Source organism: Ochotona curzoniae, unplaced genomic scaffold (genome assembly GCF_017591425.1).
Source record: "Ochotona curzoniae isolate NIBS_2020 unplaced genomic scaffold, NIBS_Ocur_1.0 scaffold_4505, whole genome shotgun sequence".
NCBI lineage: Eukaryota > Metazoa > Chordata > Mammalia > Lagomorpha > Ochotonidae > Ochotona > Ochotona curzoniae.
Window position 1 is genome coordinate 29,443,417 of NW_024467118.1, and position 22,282 is coordinate 29,465,698.

The window sequence follows — 22,282 nt, forward strand, 5'->3', positions numbered from 1 at the left end:
TAATATTAAAATTTTTGAGCCAGCAAAACACTTAATACTTAAAAACTCATTTTTCCAAAGATTCACACTCTCTAGGATTTGTACTTAATGAAAAAAAAAAGTTCTATTTCCTTAAAATGCTTTTTAAAGAGTTAAAAGTAATACATTTTTACTTTACCTAGTTCTTGACGTCGGTATTTTTCATAATGACTATGATAAACACTGATTCCATTTTGTTCATTCATTGTCTTCTCTGATGAAACCAAACTAAGACGCTTCACCTTAAGTAATCTTGGGGAATCTTCCCGAACACTCTCTCTAGTATCCAAACCTACATCTACTGAAAGAATGGGAGGAACGACTCTCTTTAGGAAGTCCATCTTGAAGCTCTTCTACATTGCTAGATCCACACGCACGCAGAAAGGTGCCTACACCAGTTTCCTTGAGGGAAAGTGGAAGGTAGACTATTTGTGTCAAAGAGCAAAGAAATGTCACGTGCATTTAGGCGGTGCTGAAGCCCAGTAGGTGAACTAACTGCCAGCTGGTTGGAAGCTGATTTTTAGGACTTTTACTGTTCACACTGATAACAAGCCAAACAGCTATAGACCATGAAACTGCACTTCATATGTACATATAGGTGTACATGTACAGTGGGTGTTAACAGCAATACTAGGATCATAAAATGTTTAGCATCCATCTAGTTTAATATTTAGACTATGAAATCATTCACTGTGATCATGTAAAAAGCAATTTACTTCAGTCTGAGGTGTGTCCTCCTTTTAAATAAACATACACCTGAAGTGTGAAATAGTACCATGTTTTCAAAAGATAATTCTTATCCTTTGGAAAATCCACTGAGACCTCAGAAAAATCAACTTGTACAGAACTTGCACTGTGTTATGACTATTTCAATATCCCCTTTTTTACAAAAAAAATTACTTGAGTGGTGGAGGAGAGGTGGGACAAATATGAATGAGAGACTCAGAGCTCCAATTCTAGAATCAGCAGCCAGAACCCCAAACAGGAACCCTGGCACTCCAATATGGGACCCAGGAAACCTAATCAGTGTCTTAACCATTCTGCTAAATGCCCATTTAACGTACTTTTACTTTTTTTTTTTTCTTATTTTATTTCATTTAAAGGCAAAGGGGCAGAAATCTCCCATCTACTGACCCATTTTCTAAATGTTCCCAATAGCAAGGGCTGGGACAAGCTCAAGTTGGGAACCTAGAATCCAATCCAAGTTCCCCACATGATGGTGGCAAGTGTCCAACTTCTTCAGCTATCATCTGTTGCCTCCCAGGGTGTGCATGAGCAGGAAGATGGAAGAAGAGACAGAGAACACCCAAGCACTGTGATACAGGTTATGGCCATCCCAAGCAGCGCATGACCACCACACCCAATGTCCAACCCTCCAATATACTTTTAAATGAATAAAATCTAATCAAATGATAGTCATACTTATAAACAGTACTGATGGGAACCTTGACATGAATCAGGAAAACTTGGTAATTTAAAACAGTTGGATTAAAGAACATAAAACCGAAGAAGTATAAATATTTGAATTCAGTAAAAAACAGTAATCAACATTATATAAATTATTTTCAAAATAACTGAATGTTTCACTAAGCCTTTTTAATTAGCCAAAAACAGATGATTCTACTGCCTTAAAGTAATCCAGAACTGCAAACAGTCTAGTGGAAGGGCATCTGCAAAAGCCTTTGCAAAACGAAACTATTATCGTCTCTCCCTTCCTTTGCCTGCCCTCTGCTGGGGGTGATAAGTGAGCAAGAAAGAAATGAAGAGAGAAGTACAATTCTGAAGTTATCATATTTATAACTTCTAGAAATACACATATTCATGCTAATCCCAAAGATCTGATTCACTCAAAACATAAGTACAATTTAATCCTCCTTACACTCAACATGAATAAGATGATTTACCTAACATTTCAAAAGATTAAGCAAAAATGGCCTATATGGATCCCAGGGGAAAAAATGGTTGTAACAGTATCAAGTAAATACTTGGTTCTGAATTTCTTAATTTTTAATCCCTATCCTTCTACCACATTACTTATGAACTCAACTACGCTCTTTTTCATTCATTTAAAAGGCACTGAAGGCCCTATACATGTAAAGCTTTAATATAGTTTTAAGGTTTAAAGAAGATTGAAAGGATGTATGAATGCAAATCCTGTCTCAGAAGACTAGCCGTGAGTCAGAAGGGAACAATACAGTAAAGTCAAAGACTTCAATTTCAACCATTATAGAAGCGAACACCAAGTTGAGTACCTCTAAGCAGATTCTAACAGGGTGAAAACAAACAGCCAATTATCAATAGAACCATAACTGGTTAGAACCACAAACTCCGTATCTTAATAAGTCTGTAAGTTACCACTGTTTTCATGGTATTTTCTATCGCTCTTTTAAAGATATGATCTCATGCTCGTTACATCCTATGTTTGTGGGTTTTTTCAGGTCCCTTTGCATGTCTTCCTTATCTATAGAGGCCAGAAACATGGTAGCATATAGCTAATTAAAGAGAAAGTCATGTTGCTTGTTCAAGATAGCTAAGACAACCAGCTTTGTCACCAATCAACCTCACTGTTGTTAATTTTCCACTGGAAGAAAGAAAGGGTTGAGATCAAGAGGACAGAAATCGGGGGTTATAGAAGAGACTACAGATTTCCTGTATGACCTTTGCAGAATACAGAAGCATTGAAGATAAACCTCCATAGCAAACAAACTTACTAGTTAAGAAAGAAATGGGGCCTGGCATAGTGGCTCTAGAATCCCAGGTGGGTGCCAGTTCATGTCCTGGCTGCTCCACTTCCCATCCACCTTCTTGCTTGTGACCTGGGAAAATAGCAGAGGATGGTCCAAAGCCCTACGACCCTGCACCCATGTGGGAGGCCCAGAAGAAGCTCCTGGCTTCAATTAGTTCAGCCTCAGGCATTGGAGGCACTCATAGAGTGAGCTGGCCGACAAAGATATTTTGGTATTTCCTTCACGCTGTAAATCTGCCTTTCCAATGAAAAATAAAAATGAAATGGAATGGAAAGGAAAAGGAAAAGAAAGGAAAGGAAAGAGAGTAAGAAAGAAAAAAGAAAAGAAAAGAAAAGGAAAGGAAAGGAAAGGAAAGGAAAGGAAAGGAAAGGAAAGGAAAGGAAAGGAAAGGAAAGGAAAGGAAAGGAAAGGAAAGGAAAGGAAAGGAAAGGAAAGGAAAGGAAAGGAAAGGAAAGGAAAGGAAAGGAAAGGAAAGGAAAGGAAAGGAAAGGAAAGGAAAGGAAAGGAAAGGAAAGGAAAGGAAAGGAAAGGAAAGGAAAGGAAAGGAAAGGAAAGGAAAGGAAAGGAAAGGAAAGGAAAGGAAAGGAAAGGAAAGGAAAGGAAAGGAAAGGAAAGGAAAGGAAAGGAAAGGAAAGGAAAGGAAAGGAAAGGAAAGGAAAGGAAAGGAAAGGAAAGGAAAGGAAAGGAAAGGAAAGGAAAGGAAAGGAAAGGAAAGGAAAGGAAAGGAAAGGAAAGGAAAGGAAAGGAAAGGAAAGGAAAGGAAAGGAAAGGAAAGGAAAAGAAAAGAAAAGAAAAGAAAAGAAAAGAAAAGAAAAGAAAAGAAAAGAAAAGAAAAGAAAAGAAAAGGAAAGGAAAGAAAAAAGAAAAACGAGAGAAGAAAAGATAATGGGAAGAGAAGAAAACTCCTAGCTACAGCATTTCTTTAAGGTTTGGCCCAAGCTGCTATTCACTTTTCTCTCTTCAATCTGCTTCCTACCTTCTTTCCTTTATGTGTTCATCCCTAATAACCAGGTGTAAACTAAACCCCCTTTTCAGCTTTGCTTTCCAGAAGGCCAACCCTGACTTATGCAGCAAAGTTATGAAAGCACAGCATTCCAGTGACAACTGTATCCATTACACCCCTCCCCCTCACCATTTTCCTTTATATTATAACAGTAGTACAGTCCTTCAATAACAGTCACTTCTAGAATACCAGTCACAAGGTCAGAAATTTTAATAGAAGCTGGTAGCTGAAGTAATACCATTTAAAAATCTTTCAGACCCCAGTTTCTCTTAAGTATTTAGAATATTTACTATAACCTTACCGTATCACTTGTGACGGTAATTTCTCGGTGGTAACTTGGGTCGTCTAATCCTGACCTTGCAGCTCTTGAGTAGATGTGAGAATTAAGCATTTAGGTGTTAATCAGCCAAGATTCAAATAAATGGCTTCAGCTCTGGAGAAGAAAAACAAAATATACCATTAAAATATTAGGTGAGTTTACAGTAAGCCCATCTTACTTCTAAATGTGTTATATATGACACTGACATTTTGTGCAGTTACCCTCTTTCAAAAATGTTGCATTATGGGTTTGGCTTCTATCTTGCAAAATCTCAAACTAATGCAAAACTGAGAGTAATGTCATGAGCCTCCCCTCCGCACCCCCATTTCTAGCTTCAATTTATGCTTTATCCATCCTTTCAGTCCCTTCCTCTACCATTCTAGATTATTCTGAAGCAAATTCCAGTATATAGCTCTAAGACAGAGAATTACTTTTTAAATATAACCCAATATCATTACAATATTTACAATGTGTTAATTTCTTTATATAACTGCCGATTATTGTTCAAATATTCTCAATTGTTAATTGTCCTTTTAAAAAAACCATTCTTTAAAAATAAATAAATTTAAAAATTTAAAAAGCATTCTAATTTAAATCTGAACAAAATCCATGTAGGCCGTGGTAACGTGTCCAACAAATCTCTTTGAACCTCCTTTAAATTAGTTCTCCTCCTTCCTTTCATCTATTTGTAGAAACAAGTTATGCTTTTACCAGCCAATGATTAAATCAACACCTTAATTATTCAATAATACAATTATTTTTCACAAAAATGAATAAAGATTTGCATAACGCCTCATGTATCTAGCAGGCCTAATATTTATCCCATCTACAGATAATGTTTGGACTGCACATTTTCCAGCGTTGTTCCTTAGAACAACTCTGAGGGGTCATGCACTGTGAACTACTGTACCATATCCATAATATTTTGATGGTTACTAAGAATAAAACCAATGACCACAGGGTGTTGCCTGCTCACCATTTGCAAGGGCTCATGTGTAATCACGCTCATTCCATGTTTTATTACCATTAAAGGTCTTAGCATTTTTCAAGTTATATAAGCCAAACTTTAAATGTGAAATTGAAACTCAAACTAGCCTCATCTAAAATCACAATCAGCTTTAAGAGTTTTTTCTGTTTCTCAGAAAGAACTCTAAAATGCTAATTTTAATGCTTACAACTCTTAATCTGAAATTCCTTTAGCCACAGTAGAAAAACAAAACATTCCATATACTCAAAGGCAAAATCAACTAAATCACAGCTAAAGCCAATTCTTCAAAGCAAAAATGTGGTAAACATGAATAAAACAGGAATTCATTTTTTTAAGGAATTCATTTCTACTTGCTCATAATCAGTATCATTCAGACTTGCTAGAATCTTTGGCCCATCAAATTTTTCTGAATTTGTTAACAATGTAACCATAGTTCTGTCAAGAATTCTTGACACTCTCCTTAAGTTCAAAGATTCATTTCTCTCACAGCAAATAAAGGACAAATAGCATGCCATAGGTACAAGCATGAGTTGGGAAACATTTAATGAGATATAAACCAGTTTTCTTTCGAGTCAAGTCACAAAACCAAATCACCAGTGGAGTATAAAGCAATTTTAGGAATGCTTTGGGGATTGATTTGAACCACAAGATCTACCTACTGGCTCTTTCATTTTGCTTCACTTTGGAATAGCCTCTTGTTCAGGCACATTTAGTTCCAACACTATACTTTCCATGTTTACACTCTACTGTAAACCCCACTGTCACAGCACTGTGTCATTTTTAAATCTTCCCAATGTTTGTCCAGAATTTTTCAAAACCTCATCTGTAGACACACAATCTTCCGATTTTCGGGCGTTTTTTTCCTTCTTCTTCTTTTTATTGGACAGGCAGAAAGGAGATACAGAAAGATCTTCCACCACAGGGTTCACTCCCCAAGTGGCCACATCAGCTGGAGCTGAGTCAATCTGAAACCAGAAGCCAGGAGCCTTCTCCAGGTCTCGCATGCAGGTGCAGAGTCCCAAGGCTTTGGGCCATCCTGGACTGCCTTCCCAGGCCACAAGCAAGAAGCTGGATGGGAAGTGGAGCAGCCAGGACACAAGAAGCTTATGGAATCCCAGCGTATGCAAGGTGAGGATTTAGTCACTGAGCCATCATGTTCGGTCCCAATCTTCCTATTTTCAATTTGTAACAAAATAAACACATTTTGGTTTTCCTGGAAAATATTTGGTTTATATTTTTCTAGTTTTCTTTGTAGGTTATACATATTTTCAAACAAGGCTGAGTTTTAGGCATGGTTTTTGTTTTCTAGGGTTTGTTGTTTGCTTTTTGTAAATCAATGACTTTCATCTTATCACTATATCTTGTTTAACATGACATTTTTTTGTTTTCACTTTGTTTGCTGTGGAGACTACTTTGATCTGTCACAAGGCTAATTTTTACTACTATTTTTTGCAATACTGTTTTTGCGACAGCAGTGAAGGTCAGAGGGGTTAGGTACACGGCCATGCTGTATACACGATCAATGCTGTTATTTCTTATTTAAAACTAAAAAGGTCAAGCAAACAAGGTCAGCTGCTGTTTAACTACACTTAGTAGGAGACTGTAAACAGAAACACAGCACAGTCTTTGCAGGAGTTCCACCTGTAGCAAAAGGGCAACAAATAAAGAGACTTGGGGCCCAGTTCTGGAGTTGGAAGGACAGCAGGGCAAATGAGGCCCTTGGGCAACAGCTTGCTTCACTTTAGTCCAGAAAGTAAGAGAGAAAACTGAATGAGGGTTTCAATAATACATTAATTTCATTTATTTTCTAAACAGTATTTTGGGATTAATTCACACCAGAAATGCCACAAATTTAATATCCTAATTTTAGTAAAATGCCTGATGTGTGCCTCTAACATACAGTAACAGAGCAAATAGTAATCTCAAACAAATGGAACAAAAACTAAGAGCCAATGAATCTCAGTGGTGTTTTTAGCGTTCTCATGCCTTGTGTGTCTGCTTGCAACACTTCATACAGTACACAGTTCTGAGAACAAGGAAGTGGTGGTGCCGAGCACAAAGAGCGCAACATAAAGAACAACCGAACTACTACGTAATTTGAGAAAAGTCCCCTTCTTCTTGAGTTTTAGGGCAAAAACGATTAGAACCACTAATATTCACACAGAACGTTACCGAAAGGATTACTCCCTAACCCCAAAATGTATAAAAAGATTAAATTGCTTCAAAGATTCCAATGTCCAGAAAGCCTCTTAGAATAAAGGTGAAATGATTTTCAGATAAATTTTAAATGATCATACTTCCTGTGATACCAACATAATTACCGAAAACATAAAATGCAACATTTTTTAGGGCTCCCTAAGACTGTACAATAAAACAGGAAAAATATCCCCAAAAATAGCCAAGTGTGGACAGCAAGCAATTATTCAGTTTAGGGCTGACTGGTAAAAATTCCTACAATAAGCAAGTTCATCCCTCTAACTGTCAATGAAAACTCATATTGCATATAATTATAATTATAGTGATTCTAACATACTTTAATTTTTCAGATCACATTTCTATTATTTTCTATATATTGTAATGGTTACAATTTTAAAGAGCATGGAAACATATTATGCTGACTCCTGAAATCGTACATTATTCCCTGACCTGCTAAAAATGCTGTCTAATGATACTGAGCTAGAGTAATTAGGTTTCACTGCAAGACTCGGGATCACTTGCTGATGAAGCAATGTTCTTCACAGGTAAATCTGCCAAACTTTTGATTTTATCTTTTCAGCCAGAATTGCATTTGTTGCCATCACACTCACTCTATTGAAAATAATCAGCAAATTTTTCCATTCACAAGTGTTAAGGGGAAGTTTTCTATATCATGACTTCATTCATTGGATCAAACAAAACTATATTCACAGTACATATTTTGGTTTCTACTAGTAACTTAGTAGATATTTTTAAAAAAAATTTTTTTGTTTTAACTGTACTAGTTATTTGAGTAGAGAAAAAGAGTAAGAGAGAGGCCAAGAGCTCCCGGTCAGTAGTTCTCTCTCCAAAGGCCCACCAAAGGTCAGAACGCGGCCTCGCCGAGCTGGGACTCAGGTCTCCCATATGGCTGTGAGGAATCTATCCCTGTGCTCTCCCAGGGCGCAGGTGAGCAGGAAGCTGAGCCAAGAACCAAGGTCAAGTATGGAACCCAGGCCCTCTGCTGCACACCTGGATAAAAGGATCCATTCTGATACAGGGCTGAAAGGCCTTAGCTGTCAAGCCAAATGCCTACCCTACATACTTTCAGAATAATTTTCCTATGCTAATTCCATGTTGACACATAGGAAAAAAATAAAATTCAACAAAATTATCACATACTTTCCATTCTATCTACAGATCTATATTTAGCCAACAAGAAAAAAAAAAAAAAACAAAATAGAAAGAGTCCACTCAGACACATCTGGAATGCAATTTGAGTCCATAATCCAGAACATACTTTCACCGACCAACACACTTGTAAAAGCCCATTACCATAAATTTACAGAAACAATAGTATCAAGCAAATATTCATCGGGCAGTATGATCTGCCAAAAGCCAGGTATAAAAGAATAAATTAGGTCCCAGAACCAGTTCTAATCCCGGCGACCCTGCTTCCCATCCAGTTCCTTGCCTGTGGCCTGGGAAAGCAGTTGAGGATGGCCCAAAGCTTTGGGACCTTGCACCCACGTGGGAGACCCAGAAGTTGTTCCTGGCTCCTGGCTTCGGACTGGCTCAGCTCCAGCCGTTGCAGCCTCTTAGGGAATGAACCATCAGACGGAAGAGCTTCCTCTCTTGCCTCTCCTCCTCTCTATATATCTGACTTTCCAACAAAACTAAATAAATCTTAAAAAAAAAAAAGGAATAAATTACTAAACAAACATTCCAAGTTTGTATTTCTGTAGGAGTTTAAGTCTTCTGGAGTCATTTCTTTGTAGGACTGAAAAGAAAAAATGAAAGCCATTCCTTCCAAAATGTACATTTACCGACCAGAGCAGCACAGGCATCTCTAATGCAGCCAGCTCCTGATTCTCATTCATTTTCTTTCTCATTCTCTCCTCTCACACCTCCTCCCCCCCTCCCGTCCCATCCCGCAAGTCCCCCCTCCCTTCCTAGCTCTGCTTTCAAACAGACACACAGAAATTGTTTACTTGAAAGGCAGAGATAGCGACAGAGAGACAGAGAGATTCCCTAACTACTTCACTTCCCAAAAGACCACAACAGCTGGAGATAGACCAACCCAAAGTCGGGAGCTTCTTCTAGCTTCTTCTAGGGGTCCAAGCGCTGGAGCCATGCCCCATTACTTTTCTAGATGCACCAACAGGGACCTGGATCAGAAATGGAGCAGCCACGCTGCAAACAGCAGAATCATCCTCTATGCCACAGCTCTATGAGAATTTAAAAAGAAACCTGTTCCTATGTCAAAAGCATGACACTGTTAGAAAAATTGCGTTTTTCACTTAAAAATATTATATCTAAAATACCTTTAAGGGTCATTACAGCTTTGTACAGTGTGTTACACCTTGGATCATCCAGTTTTTAAAAATTACATAATAGATACTGCTCTACCTAATTATGATCCTGTTGGCAAGTAAGACCAAAATTACAAAAAAAAAAAAATCAAAGTTAAAAAAAATCTAAATTTTTAAAAATCACATTTTTATATATTTGCCAAATTTTAAGTTAGAATGGTGGATAAGCAGATGTTCAAAGTCATAGAAAAAATAAATGTCAGAATGTAACCCCCAATGTTTCTCATTTCTTTTTCTGTTTGCCCTCTCCTGCAAGTCTACAGTAAGCCTGATTCCTACAATAGTATAAATTTCTACCAAGTATAAATTCTGATAATTAGAATGACCTATTTCTCCCAAATTTATAGTTCCAAGATGATTTTTCTAAATTTATAGAAGGGTGATCATTTGTCATCTGCACTGATATGATATTGACCCAATAATTATATTCTTATAAGCTAATTCTGAAAAAGTAATGAAAAATGCACAAATTTGCAAAGATGTCCATGCTACTATTAATTCTACAGGCAGAATATCACAACTGAAACAAAGAACAAAAATCCAGGACCCACTGAAGCAATGAAGGCTGGGGCAGCAGCGCCATGGTGTATCATGCTAAGCCTCCACCTCCACCTGCAGTATCAGCATCCCATGCAGGAAGCAGCTCAAGCCCCAGCTGCTCCACTTCCCAGCCAGCTCTTTGCTAACCACTAGGGAAAGCAGCCGAGAATGGCCCAAGTTGTCGCACCCTTTTACCTACCTAGAAGACTTGGAAGAAGTTTCCGACTCCCAACTTCAAATCAGCCCAGCCCTGGTTACTGCACCCATTTAGGAAGTGAGCCAACAGATGGAAGATAGAGCAATCTCTCCCCTTCTCTCTCTCTCTCTCTCCCTGTGTCCCCTCTAACTCTATAACTTTCAAATGAAAAACAATTTTTAAGATTTTTCTTATTGGAAAGTCAGACTTGCACAGAGAAAGAGACACAAAAGGCCCAGCAGAGTGGCCTAGCGGCTAAAGTCCTCGCCTTGAACACACCGGGAGCCCATATGGGCTCTGGTTCTAGTCCCGGCAGCTCTACTTCCCATCCAGCTCCCTGCTTGTGGCCTGGGAAAGCAGTCGAGGACGGCCCAAAGCTTTGGGACCCTGCACCCATGTGGGAGACCTGGAAGAGGTTCCTGGTTCCTGGCTTCAGATTGGCGCAGCACCGGCCGTTGCGCTCACTTGGGGAGTGAATCATCAGATGGAAGGTCTTCCTCTCTCTCTCCTCCTCTCTGTATATCTGACTTTGTAATAAAAATAAATAAATCTTTAAAAAAAAAAAAGGAGGAGACACAAAGAACTTCTGTCTGCTGGTTCACTTTCTCAGTGGCCGCAATGGCCAGAGCTGAGTCCATCTGAAGTCAGGAGCCAGGAGCTTCTTCCAGGTCTCCCATGCGGGCGGCAGTGTCCCAAACCTTTAAGCTGAACTATACTGCTTTCCCAGGCCACAGACAGGGAGCTGCAGTAACTGAGTCACAAAACGGCACCCAAGTGGGATCCCAGTGCTTGCAAGACAAGGACTTTAGCCACTAGGCTACAGCGCCGGATCCCAAAAATATTTTTGAAAAAGGAATCATGGTGCAATAAAACAAAATGCCACCATTAATCTTAAAAAATGGATTAAAATGCTATTGACCATACACTTCCATGTATAAAATAGTCTCAGCTGTTAGAGGTAAAATTACATTTAGAAGCAAAGGCTAAACCTCCAAAGATTCAATTTGTCCAAGTACTAAACACCTGTGTGCCCCACTAGCTCCTCCACAGGGTACAATAACCGTCTCTCAGGTCACTGTGAAAACCAAGTGTGAAAGAAAGGGAAGCTGCTTGACACCTACTGAATACCCAAAGTTATTAATGTACTATATTTTCTGATAAACAAAATTTGCAAAAGTGTCCAAAAAATAAAACTACTCAGTTTTAGTAACTAGAGATGGACACTATTACTTCACATTAATATCTGGGTTATAAAAGGACAAACAGCATATGTTCTCTCTGATGTAAGGCAACCTTCATGCAAAATACAAGATCCACAGATGTAAGTATACTTAACATGCATACGCATGTATTTATCTAGAGGAACTGCATACTGGGGACAAGTCTACTGCTGGAGTGGAGATACACTGCAGCATGCATCCCTACTTCTAAATAAAAGATGGGCTCCCAGTGAAACCATTCACTGTCTTGAAAAGAGGATGCTGAACGTTCTCCCGCTGTCCATCCTGCAGTGCCATGATGCGCTTCCACAGCAGAACGACGGACTTGGGACTGTTGAAGGCTCACACTGCTGTAACAGCACGGGGAGATCACGGGCGAGAAGAGGGTGGAGGGGAGGTCACCGGGCCTGAGGAACCGCACTGTGAGAAATGAACATTTCTATGGGCGAACGCTGTTCAATCTCCCTTTGTCATACAGCATTTTACACAACCAGTATCGGTGGATAATGCCTAGCGATTACAAACATCTTATAAATACACTATCTTCGTTTTTCCACTAGGGCCAATCCTTCACTGCCATAAACAATACATCTATTGGTAGTCCTAAAACCATCTTTTGAAGAGAAAGAACTGCTATTCCAAATGTCATGAAATATACATATACTTCAAAAAGTCCAAAGGAAAAATGTAATTAGAAGTTTGTTTGGTGGGCCCAGCATGGAAGCCTAGTGGCTAAAGTCCTCGCCCCGCATGCAGAAGAATCTCATATAGGCACTGGTTCGTATCCTGGGTGCTCTGCTTCCCATCCAGCTCCCTGCTTGTGGCCTGGGAAAGCAGTCAAGGTCGGCCCAAATCCTTCGGACCCTGCACCCACGTGGGAGACCTGGAAGAAGCTCCTGGGTTCGGATTGGGTCAGTCCCGGCCACTGCCACTTAGGGAATGAATGAATGGATGGAAGATCTTTCTTCTTTGTCTCTCCTTCTCTCCGTATATATCTGCCTTTCCAATGAAAAGAAATAAACCTTTAAAGTAAGAATTTTTAAAATGTTTGTTTTGTGATGGCAGGGCAGTTTTGTTTTGTGAGGGCATAGCAAGCTAAGCCTCCATCTGCAGTGCTGGCATCACATACGGGTGCCAGCCGTGTTCCAGCTGTTCCACTTTCAATCCAGTTCCCTAATTGCCTGGGAAAGCAGCAGAGGGTGCCCCAGGGCCTTGGGACCCTGCATCCATATAGGAGACCCAGACGAACCTCCTGGATCCCAGCTTCAAACCAGCCCAACTATGGCTGTTGCAGCATTTGGGGAATGAACCAGCAGATGGAAGATCTTTCTCTGTAACTCAGACTTCCAAGTAAAAAATAAGTCCTTCTTTCAAAGAAGTTTGTTTTCATGCAAGAAAATTCTAAAATCCATGCCAAACTTTTTCAGGATACTTGCATTTCCATTAGATTTCAAAACTCCTTTGTACATACATTTTTGTAATTTTTGCAGTAAGATAAACATCTTTTAATTGTATTTTCCACAAATCTTTTTTTACTCTCCTCACTCCTACTGATGGGTAGGAACTGCAGACACATACTGGCTTTTCAAAAATGTCAATTTTGGGTCTGACACTGTGGGTAACCAGCTACACTGTCTAAAAACGGGAGTCCTTGTCTTTTAGAAATGTAGACTGTAATACTTACCATAAAACGCTTATGGCACAGGGCCTGGGGAAAGGGAGGGGGCACAGGGGAGCAGGGCGTGACAAATGCCTAAACTCAGGAATGTCTTCAGAATTATCTTAATGGGAAAAAAAATCGCTGTTAAAATATAGTTTTAAAAGAAGATCTGACTATTAAAATAACCTCTACAAAACAACTGCAGTTTATTACAGAACAACAAATCACTGATTACCAAAAAAGAGGCCAAAATTATTTAAGCCAAATTCAAAAACGAAGTAAACAATTCAAGCATTTAGAATCCCTCAATCATTCTTGCCAATCATTCCCACAGATAGACACTACAATGCTTTTTTCCAAACCACAGCCTCAGCATACCATGCTAATTCTCCAAAACAATATTAGTATTTATATTGTGCATTGCAAGAATACAACTATGCCTCTGTATGTGCCCACGTGAATCTCTGATAATAAGTTGTATTATGTACTAGTATTAAATAATCCGAATTCTCCTGGTGCCTAAATCACATCCTGGCACCAAGTTAGAACATTATGAACAACACAGATTAGCAGAGCCACCAAAGTGCTTTATTTTACCCAGTGGCACACAAGCAAGACCAAGTAATTTAAAAAAACAAAAACACCTTGCTGCACATCTGTATGTAAGATGTACCAAGGGGTAAAGCAGCTGACTTCCGTGAACCTCGGGGTCGGGGGTGGTCATAGCAGAGAAGTGCAGCAAGAAGAGTAAGCTGGCAGGCACACCCAAGCATGAAGCCATCTAAACGCAGGCTGGCGCGGGGGAGGGGAATGGAGGATTAGAGATATTTTGTCTAAATTCCTCCCACCAAGGCAGCAAAATATACTTTAAAAACATGTTGCAGTACATCTTACATAACAATGTATGTGAACACAATACTTGGAAACCACCTGCAGCACACTTTGATAGTCTCTAAAACACTTAGGGCCAGTGTTCATTTCTAATCATTTCCCACAAAAACAATCTCCCGGCTTCACCTTCAACAGATCCACGCACTGAAAACACTGGCTTACGACTTCTGCTTAGTGAACAGAAACTGGGGAGCAGACTGGTCGCTGAAACTCACCCTCAGACCGCACGAAGACTTAGACCTTCCTCCTGTTCTGAAACCCGAGGGTTCTTTCTAGGAGCAAGTTCTGTGATTGGGATCCCCTAGCGGACACCAGTGGTATAACATCTCCCACACACCAAGCAGAACTGCTTTCCTATAGAAAGCACTGAACAGAGACGTATTCAGTTCAACTTAACACCGCACTAAGCATAAATGCAAAGGTCTCAGTAACCTATATGTCAGTTTCCCACACACTACCTTTAAGTGTAAAAACCAGTGAGAATGTATACAATTTAAAGATCCAAGACATAATAACACAATACGTAATATTCATCCTGATTTGAATATTTAGCAATGTATACATGCATTAGTACCCCATCAATATGCTTAATTTTGATGTGTCAGTAAAACATAAAATTCAAAAGCATTAAAATGCTAGCAAATGTGCATTACATATCTGTAAATGTCTATTTTTGAGCATATGTGTCACAAAAGACATAAATATCGCAGATCTCACTTTTTAAGCTTTACCTAAAATTCTCATTATTTGGGAGGGTTGAATCAAATTATTTGGAGAAATATTCTAAAATTTTTACCAGGCTTCAAATTTTTAAGTGAGGAAAACACTTTATAGGTATTTTTGTTGGTAATGTTTTTGCTACTTGGGAAAAAAATGTATTTTAACAGATGCCAGTTTCTAATTTCCAGGCTTAGTCTATATTTTTCATCTTTCCTTAAACTTCTAGATGCCAGTTCTTACTCATTGAGACATGCTTTTTAAAAGCTTCTTGGAGAAGGACTTAAACAATGAAAATAGAGAAGAAATAAGAATGGGAATGAGGGCATGACACAGGACGGACGTAACCGCCATAGTTTTCCACTAACCCGTCGACAACAGCAAGACGCGACTGGAGCAGTGCGTGTTGCCGAGGTCGGCACACCCAAGGTCCAACATCTGCACCACGCAGCACCTGCCCCGGCCAGAGATCACAAACTGGAAGCCACGGGGGAGAAGGAGTCTCAGGTGCTCGGAGAGAAGTTACCGAAAGATCTTCAAGCCACTATCAGGCACAAAGCAGACAGGCATCGAGCTGAGTGGAGGAGGGGACAGGAAAGACTTGACTTGCTCACAGACTCTGTCACCAGAAGATTAACTGCAGTGACAACTTGCCACAAGAGTGACTTCCTGCCCTGCTTCAAGGAGTGGGCCAACTGCTGATTTTTAAAGTGCTGCTTCGGCGTGGGGATTGTGCAGTAGTGGGTTAAGTCATGGTTTGGTACACTCCCATAATAAGTTTCAGCTACTACACTTTAAAGATATTTTGTTCATCTCATTGTGCGTTTGTTTTACTTGAAAGGTAGAATCGTAGAGAGAGGGAAGAAGCACGGAGTGAGATCTTCCGTCACTCGTCCACTCCCCAAGTGGTTACAATGGCGGGGCTGGGCCAGGCTGAAGCCAGGTCATCCACATGGTAGAGGGTTCCAAGCACTCGGGGCATCTCCACTGCTGGTCCCTCGGGTGCATCAGAGCGCTGACTCGAAAGTAGAACAGCCAGAATTCAAACCAACACCTAAATGGATGTCAGCACTGCATGTGGCAGTTTCATATACTACAGCACAAAACCATCCCCTCTGCTTTTTTTTTTTAAAAAGAGTATTTTTTTTAAAAATTCAAAACAGTAAAAAAGAGAGAAATCTCTTCCATCCACTATTTCAATTCCCAAATGGTCACAATAGCCAGGGTTGGGCTAGACCAAAACCAGGTGACAAGATCTTCATCGAGTTCTCCCAGGCGGGTGGCAGGAACACAGCAATTGGGCCATGTTCTACCACCTTCCTAAGCACATTAGAAGGAAGCTAGACTGGAAGTGTGTTAGCTGGGAGTAGAACCAATGTTCATTCCAGATGCTGGCATTATCACAGGTAGTGGCTTAACCCACTATGCCACAATGCCTGGGCCTCCAACTATTTCTCCTTTGATCCAGCTTCTGCTAGCACGCCTGGGAAGCAGCAGGGGATAGCACAAGTGCAGCCACCCACAGAGCAGACCTGAATGGAGTTCTGGGCTTCTGACCGCTGCCTAAACGTGACTGTTGCAAGCGTATCAAAAGTGAACCAGTGAATAGAATCAATCTTCAATCCCTCTCTCCCTCTGACTCCCTCCCCTCTGGTTTTCAAACAAAATTAAACACTTTTTAAAAGTCATTTAGGTAACAATTGGACGTAATAATGTAACAGTTTTACTATAAGGCTCTGTGTAACAACTTTGCAAGATGACAGGCTGCCCGGATGGGTGCCCGGATGGGTGCTCGGATGGGTGCCCAGATGGGTGCTCGGATGGGTGCTCTCAAACATGCTCTGAGGTATGCTCCGAGTTATACAATAATTCCTGGCTGTCTCCCAAAAGTAATTATCCTGCTTATTGCCTCCTCCCCATGTTCATGAAAGAAAAGTATTGTCTTGGGTAAGATGTACACTGATTGACAGTTCCACTCACTCTGGAAATGTATGAAAGAATAATACGCAATTTATTCAGACCAACATCCTCTGTATGGAAAATAACACATTTCAAAGTTCAAACGCAACAACATTCCCAGTCAGCCTGTCACTATGGATGACCACGCCGAACATGCACAAGGCTTAATCTTTCACATTCCAGTACACATGCAGCAAGGCAGAAAGCACTTGCAGGCAGAGCCAGCAGGCCCCACCCTCAGCCAACCCCTGCTCGAGGCTGCATCCTCCACCACGCTTGGGTTAGTCTAAAACCACAATAGGAAGGCAGAGAACCGGGTTACTGTGCCCCAAGGAAACATGCCCTAAAAACTCAAATACCCAACAACGATCACCAGCTGCTGAATGGCTACTATGCATGACCATCTAAGTTAGGAGCTTATGTATATTACTTCAGTTTAGCCCCAAATCCAGTCTACCTAAGTATTTAAACTGACAAAACTAATGGACACACTGAGAAAAATAGGCTGTTCTAAGAAAGAAGCTGAATGAGACAAAGTTTTTAAAATAAAATGCAATTATGATTTCAGTAAGCTGTTATCGATTCTGATCTTCAGAACAAAAGCTAGAGATTGTTCAAAAAAGATAATGGAAAATAACAATTTCCTTTAAATATTTCAAAAGTAAATATTTGCCTTATGAGAAAATTAGAAAGGAGAAACCACATTATAAAACAAAGCCAAGAGATCCTTATTTTAGGACTAAATTTTATCTTCTTACTTTTCAGTAAAAGTTCTGTTTTCAACCAACATTCTTAAAATAATCTTCAACCCAAACTGTACTTCCCTAAGAAAAATGTTAACAGCTTAAACTCAATAATAATCCAATCAGTGCAATATTCTGTGTGATCCCAATGCTATAGGCAAAGCCTGACAAGATAAATAAGAGAAAATCTAGCCATACTTGTGGCTTTAGATGAAAATTCTAAAGCAGGCAATTGGCCTCACAGCGAAGATGCCCCCACGGCAGCCCTAGGCGCCTAGGTTGGATGCCTACCGTCAGCTTCTGATTCCAGCTTCCCGCTACTGCACACCCTGGTGGCAGCAGTGACAGCTCCCGTACTGAGTCCCTGCTGAATACCTATACTGCGTTGCTGCCTCCTGGCTTCTGTCCTGAGCGTGGTAGACACTGGGAAGCTCTGTTTTCTCTTTTCCTCTCAAGTAAATTAATTGAAATACTTCCATTTGTTTCCTATAAAAATCTCTTTTAAAAAATAAAAGTTTGGCCCCGGGGGAGGAGGGGGTGTTTGGCATGGCCCAAGTTCTTGGCCTGCCTGTGTGGTCAGTGAGCCCCATGGGTAGGGGGATCCGGCTGGGCCCAGGTTGACTGGCCCAGGTCCTTGACCTACCTGCATGGAGGGTACTGGGTCCATCAGCTCTGGATGTGGAGACAGGGAAACGAGAGGTGGCAGCGGCAAGGACTGGTAGGGCCCCCAGGTCATCAGGTCCAGGTCCTTGACCCACCTGTTAGAACCGGTCCTCCCCAGTGAAAAAGACGGAGTAGTGGACAGCTGGCCCAGACCCACATGAAGGATCCAGCAGCCCACTGAGGGCTGCAGAAGGCATCTATACCATGCCAGAGGAAGGAGGACAGACCAAATGGGACAATGAACCCAGCAAAACAAAGACAGCAAACATCTGGACGAATGGAGACTCTAAGATCAACTGTCAGCCAATGGACATCGAGAGGGTTCCCTCACCCTTGGATTGGCAAGATCAGCAACATTTCAGAACTATCAAAACCATCTTAGCAGACCCTTAGGAGCATGAAGCACATTGAGACCCTGGGTGGATATCAATTGGCCATTTGTAATGCTCGGGTACTGGGGCAACTGGGAAGCTGGGTATGGCTTCTCCCCTTATCTCTTCAACCCCTGAAACAGGAAGAAATAGAAAATTTGGGAACAATGATCACGTCCACTTTTCCCTAACCCTTGATCCATCCCACCATGATTAACTATGTTATCATCTAAAAGAAAATAAATAAATAAGTAATAGTAAAAAAAAAAAAAAAAAAAATCGAGCTCAGCACAGTAGCCTAGTGGCTAAATCCTCTCCTTGCACAAGCTGGGATCCCATATGGACTCCAGTTCATTTCCCAGATGCTCTGCTTCCCAAGCAGCTCCCTACTTGTGGCCTGGGAAAGCAGTCGAGGATGGCCCAAAGTTTTGGGAACCTGCACCTGCATGAGAGACCAGGAAGAAGCTCCAGGTTCCTGCCTTCAGATAGGCTCAGCTCCAGCCTTTGCGGCCACCTGGGGAGTGAAAAAGCAGACAGAAGATCTTTCTGTTTATCCTTCTCCCTATAGATCTGATTTTCCAATTAAAAAAAATAAATAAATCTTTAGGGAAAAAAAAGATTAAATAAATAAGTAAATAATTTGGGGCCAGTGTCATGGCACAGCAGCACCCCATATGAACACTGGCTCAAGAGTCAACTGTTTTGCTTCTAATCCCAGCTACTGCTGCCTGGAAAAGAAGAGGAAGATGGCCACAATGCTTGGGCACCTGCCACCATGTGGGAGATCCACACAGAGTTCTACGTTTCTGGTTTCACTCAGGTCCAGCCCTAGCCACTGTTGTCATTTGGGGAATAAGCCAGTGAACGGAAGATTGAGGGATGGATGAATCTTTCTCTTTCTCTCTCTCTACCTGTCTTCCTGTAATTTTTTTTTAAAGATTTATTTTATTTTTATTGGAAAGGCAGATATACAAAGAGGAGAGACAGAGAGGAAGATCTTGTGTCCGATGATTCACTCCCCAAGTGAGCGCAACAGCCGATGCTATGCCGATCCAAAGCCAGGAGCCTCTTCCGGGTCTCCCACGTGGGTGCAGGGTCCCAAAGCTTTGGGCCATCCTCGACTGCTTTCCCGGGCTACAGGCAGGGAGCTGGAATGGGAAGTGGGGCTGCCGGGATTAGAACCAGCGCCCATATGGGATCCCGGGCGTGCAAGGCGAGGACCTTAACCACTGCGCCACTGCGCCGGGCCCTGTAAATTTTTTTTTTTTTTTAAGAAAAACTACATGAAATGAAACTTCTCCTCAACCAATGCTTAAATCATGCTTTTTCTCCTCAGTCCTTACATGTTTCTTTTCCTTTGTCCCTGCTCCATGTGAGTGCCTACTCCTGGTCCCTGGCTCGGTTTACAAAAGTTCAGGGTCATCTGCACAGTACCTTTGAATGTTGTCTTTGAATCAATTTCCCAGTCTAGGTTATAACTCCTCTTCTTAAGAAGACTAATGTACAAATGTCTAAATTATATTAAGGCAACATGTAAATATTAACTAGAAGACTTACTGGAAATAAGTAAAAAGACCAAAAAAAAAGTTTTTAAGTTTCTGGAAACCTAATGCCAGCTGCAGTATAAAAAACAAATCTGGGCCGGCACGATAGTGTAGTGGCTAAAGTCCTCACCTTGCACGCGCCACGATCCCATATGGTCGCCAGTTCTAGTCCCGGTGGCCCCGCTTCCCATCCAGCTTCCTGCTTGTGGCCTGGGAGGGGAAAGCAGGAGAGGACAGCCCAAAGCCTTGGGACCCTGCACCCACGTGGGAGACCCAGAAGAGCTCCTGGCTCCTGGCTTCGGATTGGTTCAGCTCCAGCCATTGCAGCCGGTTGGAGAGTGAACCATCGGACGGAAGATCTTCCTCTCTGTCTCTCCTCCTCTCTGTATATCTGCCTTTCCAATAAAGATAAATAAATCTAAAAAAAAAAAAAAAAACCAAATCTAAGTATATGTCCAGCCTTGCACTAGTAAGGGGCACTAACAATGAACAAGGCACAGACTGTGACCTTCGAGTTCCTTAGAATTCAGTCTGACTCACTGAACTCTAAGGCCATCCTTCCTAAACCAATAAAGAAAATGTGGCAGAAAGTTCCAACACAACACAAACATAATTAGCAAAGACAAACGGAAGCTTATCTTTTAATATATCAGGCTTCTGAATTAATGTTCTTATTATACCAGAAACTGTAATACTCATGTAAGACTTCCAAGGGGAGAGTAAATGAAATGTGATGAGGACAAAGAACTGAGTCATTCTCCCCACCCCACGCCCATCAGGTTTTGTCAGCATCACTACTGGTTTTACTTGATTCTATGTACAATGCAATATTTCACTTATGACAATTTTATCTGTTAAGCCTTTCATAAACCTGTCAAACTATTAACTACATGGAATATTTTTGGTCTTATAGAGTCATAGTTTTTAAAGTAGAAACTTTCACAACTCCAAACTAATACCATTGTGATTGACAATCATATTTTTACCCATAAGCACCTGCCCTAGTTAATATTTCAAAGTAATTGTTTAAAAAAAACCATACTCTAAAACCTGAGATTTAATGTCCTAATTTAATCTTAATTTTAAATTTCCATTTATTTTTACCTCAAAGTAACAGCATAAGAATACTTTTAATATTGTTGAAATACAAAAAATGTTCAATAATGACTTTAAACATTAATTCCTTAAATAGATTTAAAATAGTTAGTCTCTGCTGAATTTCAGTAATGCATGTTATTTACTCATTTATTTATTTGAAAGGCAGAGTTGCAGACAGGGAGAGACAGAGATCTTCCAACCACTGGTTTACTTCCCCAAATGACTTCAACAGGCAGGACTGAGCAAGGCCAAAGCCAAGAAGCTTGGACGCCATTCGTGCCTCCCGCATGAGTGCAGAGGCCCAAGAACTTGAGCCATCTTCTGCTTCTTTCCCAGACACATTAACAGGAAACTACTTTGAAAGTGGAACAGCTGGAACTCTAATTGGTACCCACAAGGGATTCTGGCATTGCAGGCTAAGCTACAATACCAGCTGTATTACCAAATTTCAAGTGACAAAAAAATCACATTTAGTATGGGACTAAAATTATAACCCCAAACTCTTTTATGGCACTAATGAATATCAGCAGATAAAACAATCACTTAATTTAAAAAGTGATCCAAAAATTAGATTAGTATCTGAAAACAATGCATGTAAAACAAATTTTCTTTCCATCATTAATTCCAGAGAAATGACCCTTTGTGAGACTATGCAATGCATGAATACAATTACTTAAGACGAAGCAATAGAACGTAGACAAAGTGAGTTAGCCTGATTCCTACAGAGACAGAAAGATAAGAAGGAAAAAATGACAGAAAAAAGAATATGAGAACAAAGCCAGCAAAGGTTTAAAAAGATGGAGTATATGGACCTATTTTTTCAAACAATGGGAAGCAAATGATAGTAACCTTTTGTTCATAACAGAAACATGACAGCTGTCCCTGAAATATAAAGTATGAGAATCAAGCATACTAATCTTTGTAAATATGCAGATTATCTTTAATCCCAAAAAAATGCATGCTAAAAATCTACCCAAGTAGTAGACAATTAGCCCACAGGATATTGCAGGAGAAAGCAAACTACATATCTATGATTATGTTGGCCATTTTCCACCACC

General features: G+C 40.5%; 1 protein-coding gene across 8 annotated transcripts in view; it reads right to left on the reverse strand.

The window, feature by feature from the left end:
• The window catches only part of FRYL (FRY like transcription coactivator), a 229,735-nt gene that overhangs the window by 163,133 nt on the left and 44,320 nt on the right, over positions 1–22,282 (reverse strand). For 6 of the 8 annotated variants that reach the window (XM_040966427.1, XM_040966426.1, XM_040966424.1 and 3 more), the window contains exon 1: positions 158–763. In XM_040966427.1, coding sequence (XP_040822361.1) covers positions 158–359 — 202 coding nt within the window. In that variant the 5' untranslated portion in view covers positions 360–763. Of the gene's footprint in view, positions 1–157; positions 764–4,069; positions 4,202–22,282 lie in introns of those variants that run through there. The other 2 variants (XM_040966422.1, XM_040966429.1) reach the window with 2 other exon arrangements.